The 12,236-nt window shown below is 43.6% G+C and overlaps 1 protein-coding gene across 1 annotated transcript in view; it reads left to right on the top strand.

The window, feature by feature from the left end:
- The window catches only part of TF (transferrin), a 31,603-nt gene extending 22,077 nt beyond the window's left edge, over window positions 1-9,526 (top strand). Inside the window, exons 14-17 of the mRNA XM_012536424.3 lie at window positions 203-267; window positions 3,804-3,988; window positions 5,240-5,429; window positions 9,338-9,526. Coding sequence (XP_012391878.1) covers window positions 203-267; window positions 3,804-3,988; window positions 5,240-5,429; window positions 9,338-9,372 — 475 coding nt within the window. The 3' untranslated portion in view covers window positions 9,373-9,526. The remainder of the gene's footprint in view (window positions 1-202; window positions 268-3,803; window positions 3,989-5,239; window positions 5,430-9,337) is intronic.
- Window positions 9,527-12,236: the final 2,710 nt, after the last annotated feature.

Raw genomic sequence — 12,236 nt, 5'->3', positions numbered from 1 at the left:
TACAAAGCATATCAGAGGTTTTGTTTTCTTTTTATTACTTACATTAGTAATATGTAAGATCAGTGACAATAGATTAGTGATCAAATGGGAATCACAATTGCTGATATCAGATGGCCAGCCCTGGATCTATAAGGTGGCCTTTCTGAATGACAGATGTATCTCTGACCTCTTTTCTTCTCTCTCCCCGTCTGGGACTCTGCAGGTGTCTGGTTGAGAAGGGAGACGTGGCCTTTGTGAAGGCCCAGACTGTCACAGAGAACACTGGTGGTACGTGCATAACCTTTGTCCCCATAAATCAGGGCCGCTGGTTCACTTGTGTCCAGGATGTCTTTGTGGAAGTGTTATGGACACTGTCAGGGTCCAGAGCTCTGATTCTCAACCTGTTTGTTCGGTGAAGAGAGAAGTGTTTGCTTGGATAGGCAGAATGGTAAGGACCATGGGCTTCCCAGTGGCCCTGAGTCTCTCCCAGGAACGTTCCTACAGGTGCCGGCACTGTGCCTCCTTTCCCCTAAATACTTCAGTGCACATTTCCTAAGAACCAGAACTTTCTCTCACATACCTACATTACAATTAGCAAGATCAGGAAATTTATACTAACATGGATTTAATACTCATCACGTCCACAGTCCCTATTCAAATTCTGTGAGTTATCCCCAAAAGGTCCTTTATAACTATTTCTAGGTCCAATATATATATGTAAATGTATTATAGGTCCACTGGGAAAAACATACAGACAGTGGCACCCCTGTAGGAATGAGCACCAAGACCTTGGCTTCTAGAACCATTCTCCAATAGAAGGAACCAAGGCCCCTTGGAAAAATAGCTGATTCTGTGGCTGGGGCAGGAAAAGTATAAGGTGAACCTGGAACATCATGCTGAAGAGCTCAGAGAGATGGGACGTATCAAAGCACATAGGAGCCATTGTGAAAGCCCTCCACTGGCCAAATCTGGGACATATTGAGCTTGAAAAGACATAATAATAGTAGTAAGAAATAATAACCCATTGAATAAAATAGGAACGCATAAGTCCATCCTGATTAAACAAATGAGTATAAGGGAAACATCTTCCTTATTGTAGAATGCTAATTACAGATGCAGAAATAATTATGAAGTTAAAAAACTATCGTTTGGCAACCAAGATAGTAATAATTGATTCAAGCAAGGATCATCAATGGGCACTAAAACTAGTGGGTGAATATTAGATGGCCATGACATTAACAAACAAGACAAAAATTTAAAAAATGTCAGTAAGAATGAGTATTCCACCTGCCCACTCTCAATCACTAACTGCTTATATTCCCCACCTAGAGTCCAGGCAGCTATTACTTCCCTCCTTCCCTCATGTCCCTTTACTCAACCTCAGATGTTTCCAGCAACTCATTTAGAATGAACTAGTACAGGACCAACTCCTCTAAGACGCCTTCCCCAATGGCACACCTCCATCCCACAACAGAATCCTCTGTCCATATTGCTCTTATTATTGAATTCATCACATTCCGTAATAAACTATGGCCACAGGGAGCTCTTTTTTTCTCTTCTTACATCCCAACACCAACCATAGTACATGGCACACAGAAGTTGCTAAGTACTTACTTGAAGGAATAATTGGTTTGGCTAATTTTTCTTTCTTCCCTCCTGTTACTTTTGCTTTTTCCTTTAAGGGCTGTCCTTTTTCCTGCTACCTGAGTGTTACCCTAGGCTGGTTCTTTGTCATCCCTTGATTTCTCTTTGTACCCTTCCAAGTAGGGCTCCCCTCTCGAGGCCGCAACTCTCTTTGCAAAGACTCCAAAAGCCTTACCTCCTGAGGGGAATTTATAGAGGAGGCCCACCTCCCATCTAAATAACATCCCAGGATCTCTGTTTGCCCTGTGGTCATTTTTATGTACAAAGTACACTGGCACTGCAACCTCAACCTGTATAAATCCAAACTCCTCATACTTCTCTCAAAACCCAGTCCTCTTCACACAGCCTCTGTCCCCATGGAGGTCTTTATTATATGCCCTGCCAGTCGAGCCTAGATTAATTTTTCAGTCAGTATGTTTTTTGTTTCTTCGGAATATGTATGTCTTCATTAAATTCTATGGTATGTTGTGATATGGAAGAACCAGGATACGAAGGCATAGAGACTGTATGATCTAATTATATAGATATGTGTCTGCATATCATACGAGTCTAGAAAAGAGACTAGAAGTAATGCACCAATGTTGAAGGTGAATGCTGTGGGATTATACTGGGTTTCAAAGTCTTCTTCCTTAAACTATGTAGCATTTTACAAATTAGCTGCAGTAAACAAGCATTATTTGTAGTGGAAAGAAAATTTTTTATCATGCCCTTCTAGATGCCCACTGCTCCTAACCCAGACCAAATCACCTCCCATCTCATTTTTCCTAGTTGTCCTATTTCAGGCTCACACATTAACACTGATTTCCATTCATAAGTTCTCATAGACCCACTTTTCTTCCTACCTAAGTGCCACACTCCATCCCACACTCAGGGCCTTGAGGATCTGAGCATGTTTAGCCTGACTGCCCAAGACTCTGTTCCAGTGGGGCTCTCCTCCACCCAATAGGAACACCGGGCGCGTACCTGTCCGTGAGTCTTGCCGGAGCCCTCCATCCCCTCACAGAGAAGCGTTCCTCTCTCCTCCTCTCAGGCCTACACATGTTACAGGACACACCTGAAAACTTGCCTTGTCCAGCTAGCCTTCCTGAGTTAATGTGCTCTTGCTGTGCTGGTTCCCTAGCTCTCACAGCGTTTAGAGAGTGTTACACAAAATACAAAATGGTATTATCTGTGCCCTGCATTTTTGATTTTGGTATGTGTGCTATTTCCCCCCTCCAATAAGACTGTGTCTTGCAGAAGGCTGAGGACATGGTACTGAATAAATGCTTAAAGTACTAAGTAGAACAGAATGGGTTTGGAGAGAATAAGGATGGATTTCACTTGGAAGGTGTTGAGTTGGAGGGATGGGTAAGAAAAGAAAGGAGAAATGTTAAAAGGTGAGCAAAGATATGTGCAGGTGCTGGTGGGAGGAAAGGCAGGCAATTTGGAGTTTTCTATAAAAACCAAAAGCGTACCTTTGGAGAGTGTAGGAAAAGGGATATTTTTGCTTTCCGTATAAATTTAAACTTTTAAAATACTGCATTCATATATTAGTTTTTCAATTAAATGAGAAAATTAAATTAAGCAAAAGACTGCAATCCTGTATTTTAGGAGAGAAGCAAAAACCAGGAAAACTTATTTGAGAATTGCCTTAGGAGGAAGCAGCTTAAGCCTTGAGAATAGGTGAGATGTTCTTTTTTCAGAGAGAATACAGAAAAGATGAAGCAAGGGGCTAAGAACAGGATATGGACCTGTATGCACAGAGGCATGCATGCATTCCACATAGAACTAGAACGAGTGAGCCAGATTTCACTCATAAAAGTGAAATCTTTGGCCCTTCCAAAAGGGCCTCTGGGGAAAGTTCTTTTGCTTGCTAGTGCCAGATGGTACAGCACAAACCTGCTTAGAGGGTCACATTCTTTCTACACTGGAGCAGGAGATCCAAATGCTTTGGAATTTAGAAGAAATGAAGATCATTTTGAACATCGTCCATAGAATGTGGTTCCCCCTCCCCTGGCTGGGTGGGCAGATTGAATGGAGTGGTCTCTGGGAATTCCTGGTAACTCTCTTCCTCTCCACATTACTGTAACCCCTGCTGGCCACTGGGTCCAGGCCCTCCACACGCCAGTGGGTTGGTCACATCTCCCCAGTGAGGTGTGCCTTGATCAAAACTGTGGCTGACCCACCTTTTCTGTACCCAGGAAACAACCCTGAAGAGTGGGCAAAAACACTGCAGGAGGAAGATTTTGAGCTGCTGTGCACCGACGGAAGCAGGAAGCCTGTGAAGGAGGCTATTGATTGCCACCTGGCCCGAGCCCCGAATCATGCTGTGGTCTCACGGGAAGATAAGGCAGCTTGTGTTCGCAGAATATTAGACAGACAGCAGGTATGGTGGCACAGACAGGGCCTCCAACCCTTTCTTCCTGGGTGCGTGTGGATTATTTGGGGATTTCCCAGCTGAGTCCCAGCCCGTACCCCAGCATTCTTTTCCTGGAAGTTAGAACTGGGAGGGCATGGATTGTGGAACTGGATCTCCCAGGCCTCGCTCTGCTCACTAGAGATCAGACCCCATCTGATGCATGTTTCCCAGGGTCCAAGTACCTGCCTTGCAGCTCGACGCTGACCTTGCTCTGTGGTACCCTCATTTTCCCCACTTCTGCCTTTTTTAAAATGAAGGTGACTGATCCTATTTCCCAGCCCTTCTAGATACAAGTCATGAAATGTGGACTGTGTTTCTCTTGCTTAGGCATACTAAGAACCATTCCAACAGGCAGCAGAACCCAGGAACCTACCCTGAGGGAACTTGTCCTCTGGGGAAAACAACCAACCCAGGGCTGGCCTTGTGGGGAGAGAGACTGCCTGAGTATTTTAATCCTAAACACCCCTCCACCCACAAACACCACCCTCCCCTCAGTGACAGCTTCCTGTCTGTTGATCCACCATTGGTTTTCTTCTTTTAAAAATTAATGATCCACCATTGGTTTTCTTCTTTTAAAAATTAAGATAGCTACCTTTGTGAGTCCTCTGAAGGTAAATGGTACTAATAATTAGTATTTAATGGACATTTCCTAAGTGCTAGATGGAATGCTAAATGTTCTGTAATCATTATTTCACTTACAATCTTAGAAGGCCTGGAGGAGTTGAGCCTCTTATCAAGATAGGATCAAAGATGAACTTTTAAGTTCATATGAACTTAAAAGTCAGATATGAACTTTTAACAGCTACCTGTACTACTCCTCACTGGGTTGCTCATATTTAATATTTTCTTTAACAATAATACTTAAAAGGGATATGCTTCTTCCCTCTCATTTCCTGGAAGCCACCCCCAAGACCATGGCCAACAAAGTGAGGAAGAGAGATCAGAGAAGTCAGCAGTGGGCAGGAGGCAGGGACTTCCCCAAGGAGATGGGACCAGGATAGACCCTACAGAGGACTTTGGGGCCTCATGGAAGTACAGATTTGTGGTCCATAATTGTATGAATGCCAGGTGATGGATGTGGAAAGATCCTGAGGCATCCTCTGCAGCTTCCCTTTCTTCCCAGGGCTGGTTCCCAGCTTCCAGTCTCCTCCATCCCATCCATGTGCTCCCAGCAGCTCTTTGCCACAGGTCCTCATGCACTTTCTGTCCATTTGACAGGCTCAATTTGGAAAAAATGGAAATAACTGCCCGAGCAGTTTTTGTTTGTTCGACTCAGAAAACAAGGACCTTCTGTTTAAGAGTGACACTAAATGTTTGGCTGCACTTCCGAACGCAACAACGTATGAAACCTACTTAGGAACTGAGTATGTCACAGCTATGGCTAACCTGAGACAATGCTCAACCTCAAGTGAGTAAGAGGAACAGCATTGGGGAATCTGCAAAACGAACATGTGCGGGGTTCTGGGTGCTGGATACGAAAGGAGGAGCGGGCTGCAGTCCCCAGGAGATGACCAACAGACAGGATGAAATGCTGAGGGAACAATGCAATCCCAGCATGAATGAAAGGCTAACTTGCATGGGCTGATCGTAAGGGGGCACCGGCTGAAGGCACTGAGGTAGTGACTGCCAGGACATACAGAATTCCATGCTATTACTAAGAAAAGGAAGAGAGTTATGTGCCCATGCCAATTACTCTGCTCTAAACACCTTTTTATACAGTGCTGCCTTGTTCAAGATGGTAGCCTCTAGCTACATGTGGGTATTTAAATTTGTATTAGTATTAAACAAAATTTTAAATTTAGCTCCTCAGTCACACTAGCCATAATTCAAGTGCTCAATAGATACATGTGTCTCCACACAGATGAGCAAAGAGAACATTTCCAGCATTGCAGAGAGTTCTTTTACATGGTGCTGCTCCTGAAAGCTTGAACAATGATAAGTTCCAGTAACTCTAAAGTTGCCATACACACCACAGGCATACCTCGGAGATATTGCAGATTCAGTTTCAGACTATTGCAATAAAGGAATATTGCAATAAAGCAAGACATATGAAGTTTTTGGTTTTCCAGTGCACATAAAAGTTATGTTTATACTACAGTATAAAGTGTGCAATAGCATTATGTGTAAAAAGTGTCTAACAAGGTACGTACCTTAATTAAAAAATACTTTATTGCTAAAAAATGCTAACCATCATCTGAGCCTTCAGCAAGTCATAATCTCTTTGCTGGTGGAGGGTCTTCCCTCAGTGGTGATGGCTGCTGACTGATCAGGGTGGTGGTTGCTGAAGGCTGAGGTGACTCCGGCAATTTCTTAAAATAAGACGACAATTAAGTTTGCCCCATCAATTGACTCTTCTTTTATGAAGGATTTCTCTGTAGCATGCAATGCTGTTTGACAGCATTTTACCCGCAGCAGAACTTCTTTCAAAATTGGAGTTCCATCCTCTCAAGCCCTGCCGTTAGTTTATCAACTAAGTTTATATAATATTCTAAATCCTTTGTTGTCATTTCAACAATCTTCACAGCATCTTCACCATGAGTAGATTTCATCCCAAGAAACCACTCTCTTTGCTCATCCATGAGAAGCAACTCCTTATTCATTAAAGTTTTATCATGAGATTGCAGCAAGTCAGTCACATCTTCAGGTTCCTCTTCTAATTCTAGGTCTCTTGCTATTTCCACCACATCTGCAGTTACTTCCTCCACTGAAGTCTTGAACCCCTTATAGTCACCTATGAGGATTGGAATCAACTTCTCTCAAATTCCTGTTCATGATGATATTTTGACCTTTCTCCATGAATCAAAAATATTCTTAATGGCATCTAGAATGAGGAATCCTTTCCAGAAGGTTTTCATTTGACTTTGCCCAGACCCATCAGAGGAATCACTATCTATGGCAGCTATAGCCTTATGGAATATATTTCTTTCATAATGAGACTTGAGAGTCAGAATGACTACTTGGGCTTCCCTGGTGGCGCAGTGGTTGAGAGTCCGCCTGCTGATGCAGGGGACGTGGGTTCGTGCCCCGGTCCGGGAAGATCCCACATGCTGCGGAGCAGCTGGGCCCGTAAGCCATGGCCGCTGAGCCTGCGCATCCGGAGCCTGTGCTCCGCAACGGGAGAGGCCACAGCAGTGAGAAGCCCACATACCGCAAAAAAAAAAAAAAAGAAAAAAAAGAATGACTCCTTGATCCATGGGCTGCAGAATGGATGTTGTGTTAGCAGGCATGAAAACAACATTAATCTTGTACATCTCCATCAGAGCTCTTGGGTTACCATGTACATTGTTAGTGAGCACTCATATTTCGAAAGGAATCTTTTTTTCTGAGCAGTAGGTCTCAATAGTGGGCTTAATATATTCAGTAAACCATATTGTAAACAGATGTACTGTCATCTAGGCTTTGTTGTTCCCTTTATAGAGCTTATGCAGAGGAGACTAAGCATAATTCTTAAGTGCCCTAGGATTTTTGAAATGGTAAATGAGCATTGGCTTCAATTTCAAGTCACCAGCTGCATTAGCCCCTAACAAGAGAGTCAGCCTGTCCTTTGAAGCTCTGAAGCCAGGCATTGACTTCTCCTCTCTAGCTATGAAAGTCCTAGATGGCATCTTCTTCCAATAGAAGGCTGTTTTGTCTACATGGAAAATCTGTTGTTTAGTGTAGCCACCTTCATTAACTATCTTAGGTAGGTCTCTGTGTAACTTGCTGTAGCTTCTACATCAGCACTTGCTGCTTCACTTTGCACTTTTATGTTCTGGAGATGGCTTCTTTCCTTAAACCTCATGAACCAACCTCTGCTGGCTTCAGACATTTCTCCTGTAGCTTCCTCACCTCTCTCAGCCTTCACAGAACTGAAGAGAGTTAGGGCCTTTCTCTGGATTAGGCTTTAGCTTAAGGGAATGTTGTGGCTGGTTTGATCCTTTATCTAGGCCATTAAAACTTTCTCCATATCAGGAATAAGGCTGTTTCTTATCATTTCTGTGTCCACTGGAGCAGCACTTTTAACTTCCTTCAAGAACTTTTCCTCTGTGTCCACAACTTGGCTAACTGTTTGGCACAAGACGCCCAGCTTGTCTTTGGACAGGCCTTCCTCACTAAGCTTAATCACATCTAGCTTTTGATTTAAAGTGAGAGATGTGCAACTCTTCCTTTCACTTGAACATTTAGAGGCCAGTGTAGGGTTATTAACTGGCCTAATTTCAATATTGTTGTGCTGGTGGAGCAGTCAGAACACACACAACATTTATCAATTAAGTTTGCCATGTTAATGGGCATGGCTTGTGGTGCCCCAAAACAATTAATAATAGTAACACCAAGGATTACTGACCACAGATCACCATAACAAATATATAATAATAATGAAAAAGTCTGAAATATTTCAAGAATTACCAAAATGTGACACAGAGACATGAAGTTAGCAAATGTTATTGGGAAAATGGCGCCAGTAGACTTGCAGGGTTACCACAAACCTTCAATTTGTAAAAAACACAACATCTGTGAAGTGCAATAAAGCGAAGCACAATAAAATGAGGTATGCCTATACTTATCTAGAACACCAGTTTTCTAAGAGCTAGAATACAGTAAAACACACCTTTGTACTATAGCTATGTTGGACATCATTTAATGACTTGGAATCATTTGGAAGATGTGGGAGAATACCATGTAGCTATAGGGAGGTTATTCTTCAACTGCAGAGTGCAGGTCCATAAGCCACAGTCCTTAAGATACTGATTCCCAGGTCCTGGGGATACTGATTCAGCAAGTCTGTGCCAGGTCCAGTGTTTCTGCATTTAAACAGCTGCCCACATAATTCTGGTATCAGGAAGGATCCATGGCCACTGTTCTGAGTACCCAGGTTGTATTTACCTAACCTATATAGTCTGTGAGGGGGTGGAGACTCTGTCCCTGCTGTACCCTGCTCCATCCCCAGCTCCCAGGACGGAAACTGGCACGTGCTGGGTGCTTAATGCATCTCATTATGTTAGTTCCTCACTTGGATCAGAGAGGACAGTCCTCCCAGGCTCGTTCCAGCCACATGGACTCAGGCATGTGAGCCCTGCCCGTAAGACACAAGATGGGGGATGATGTAGGGCAGGGAAATCCTGTTACCATTCTTGGTGTGAGACACTGCCCGCTGTAGGCACAGGAGCTGTGCAGGCAGGAGGAGGAGGCCACTAGGAGAACGGCCAGGTCCACCCATCAGAAGAGCAGGGCAACGGGTCTGAGCACTTTTGTATCAGGCTTAACTGTTGATTCACTTAACAGAAAACAAATATAGGTAGATATTAACTGCCCTACCCCTCTGCTCTGTCCCCACAGAACTCCTGGAAGCCTGCAGTTTCCACAGACTTTAAAATCCAAGAGTGGGGCCACCACCTGATGGAGATGGGAGCTCACCGGACCCATAAGCTTCCCCTGGTTTTGCTGGTCTGAGTGGTTTGGTTGCCTTCAGTTTGGTGGTGGCACCTCTGCGGGACAAAATAAAAATAAAAGTTATTATTGGTTTTATCTTTTAAAAACTTCATTTTTTCCCTAAATATTTGGTCTGGAAGGACTAAATACATGTGCAACTAGCCCTTCCTTCAGAGCTCGAGATTCATTTGCTCTTTCCCATAGCCATACCTCCTGGGTACAGTCCAAGTAGGAATTCTTTCTAAAAGGGGTCTGCATGGTCATTATAATATAATCAAGTGTATAAGGCTGTGTGTGTGTGGGGTGTGTGTGTGTGTGTGTGTGTGTGTGTGTGTGTGTGTTGCTGGGGAAGGGGGAGGAAGGAGGATGCAGAGTAAGTATTGAGATGGAGCGTTCAAGGCAGTACAGAAAAAGAATATAGACGATTTACACATTTAAAATATTTTCCATAAATTTCATCAGGTATACGTGAAGTCCTGACTCTTACTGCTTGGAAAAGTGAATCACTGGAAACTCTTCTTGCTAAAAATCATAGCTTGACCCCGCCTCCCATGGCAGTCACTGCCCTGTCTCCTCCCATTCTTAGTGGAGCTCCTGAAAGGTGGAGCCTTATTCTTCCCACGCCTCACTGGTTATTAATGGCTGAACACAGAGAAATCAGTCTTCTGCTCCACTCACATCCCTGCAGCTACTCGGGTCAAGGTTACCACCCACCTGCCTGCTGTGAAAACCAACTTGTTCTTTCATCCTTGAGTCTGTTTACTAACTTGATATGGCTGACCACTCACCCTTCCTGGGAACCCTCTCCCAGTTTCTCTGACACAGCAGCTCTTCACTTTGGTTCCTACCTCTCTGTCCTCTTGTGGTCTTACTGTGGGCTCATCCTACCAGTTCTGAAAAGTAGGGTAATCTTCCCGGGGTTCTTCTCTTGATCCAGTGCTTTTCCAGGCCCTCCGTAAGCAATGAGAATGACTCCTGGGCATCTACATCTATTGTGCTCACCCCTGCTTCCAGCATCCCACACTCACACCTCCTCCTGCCTGTGCATCTATACGGTAGAGTTCGCACAGCAATCGGAAGCCCAACAGAAAGAAAAGTGAGGTGATCATCTTACCCCTTCCCTCTCCTCCTTCCCTAATCCAACTATTGTTTCCATATATTACATACTGGGTAAAGACATGGTCTGCTACCCACTCACAGGAGTCATAAACTGAGGAGTCAAATTTCAATTCACTCTTTCCCCTCATTCCACATCCAATGTCAGCAAGTTCTGCTGATTTTGCCTTCTAAACAACTCTTCAGTTTGCCCCTTTGTTTCCTAACTCCTCTACACTTTGGGGAACAGCTGCAGGTTGGGGGTTCTGAACACAACAGTCCACATCTCTCAACTTTCTAGTAACCAAGGAAACAGACCCTGGGTCCACTTTGCAGACCAGACCTGATGTTCACCTTTTTACATACAGCCCTGCTTTGCTTTGAGTCTAGCAACACTCTGCTTTATGTAATATCCACCTAAACTCCACCCTCACCTCAAATCCTATAATAATTCTTTCTTTTCCTTTGTTTGGTGAGATGTCCCACCATTCCTCTGGCGTGTGGTCTGTCTTATTGCAATGAGCCAACAAATCTAATTTTATCAACAATGCGCTGAGTACCTACCATGATCCAGGCACTGTTCTAGGGACTGTGAACACAGCAAGGCATATTATAGTCTCTGAAAATAATTTCTGTCTATTTTTTATTTATTCCTCCCTCTAGACTGCCTTCTTGTCAGTATATCTGTACAATGTCTGAAATCATGTTCACCAGATACTATTGGTATAAAAACTAAGGTGATTTGTGTTTTTCTTCTTTGATCTTTCATTATTATATTGAGTTTTTAATATAATAAATGTCTCATTTTAATTCTTTTTTTAAAAATCCTCCATTTTTTCAAAGAAACAGAGTTAAAGAGATAAGCCAGAGTAGGGGAATCACATGATTGGTGTCCTTGAGTCTGAGATAGGTTCCATTGTGATTTGGAGCTGCTGGGAACAGGAGAGAAAAATGCGTCCAGTGAATGAGACATTTTAATTAATGGAAGAGAAGAAAAAATTGTCTATGTTGGTTTTGTTGTAACTCTCCATCTGCTGTTAGAATCAGGCAGCAGAGCACTTTCAGCCAGCAGCAGTCAGTGTCTGCATGTCCTTCCTTGACATCCATCCCCACAGAGCCCCTGGGAGACTGCGGAGTCCCTGAGGCGGAGACGTGAGAGGACAGGAAGCCTCCGACGCCATTCTCTCCTGCTCTCATTACTGAGAATGGCAGCACCACCTTCTAAGACGGGTGGAAGGTGTGCACATTTCTTCTGCCTTCATAATACGCAGGAAACAAATTGAAAAACAGCAGGACCATGTCTTATCAAAGCCCTGCTTCCTCATCCCCAAATTTCACCACCAACACGGCACTTGTTCACTCACGTAGCTCTGACTAAAAGTCCCTATACACTGAGGACATTTCTGGTAGGTGTTCTCCATACCTGGCCCTTCCTCCTTCCCTGCATTTTTAGTCCCTAACAGAAGTTATTATAAAGGAACTCTGTGTGTGTGTGTGTGTGTGTGTGTGTGTGTGTGTGTGTGTGTGTGTGTGTTGGGTGGTGGATACAGAGCAGGGATCAAGACCATAAGAAAGAAAAGAAACAGAATGTGGTAAGATTACTGTCAGTTCTGACAGTTTCAATTCATAATGCTAATTTAAAATATAGAAGTTGGTTTACTAAATTTAACCTCCCATCCTAAACATCCTTCCTTAATCTGGAGTCCCTGTT

Source organism: Orcinus orca, chromosome 5 (genome assembly GCF_937001465.1).
Source record: "Orcinus orca chromosome 5, mOrcOrc1.1, whole genome shotgun sequence".
Classification (NCBI taxonomy): domain Eukaryota; kingdom Metazoa; phylum Chordata; class Mammalia; order Artiodactyla; family Delphinidae; genus Orcinus; species Orcinus orca.
This window is presented reverse-complemented; position numbering and strand designations above follow the sequence as displayed.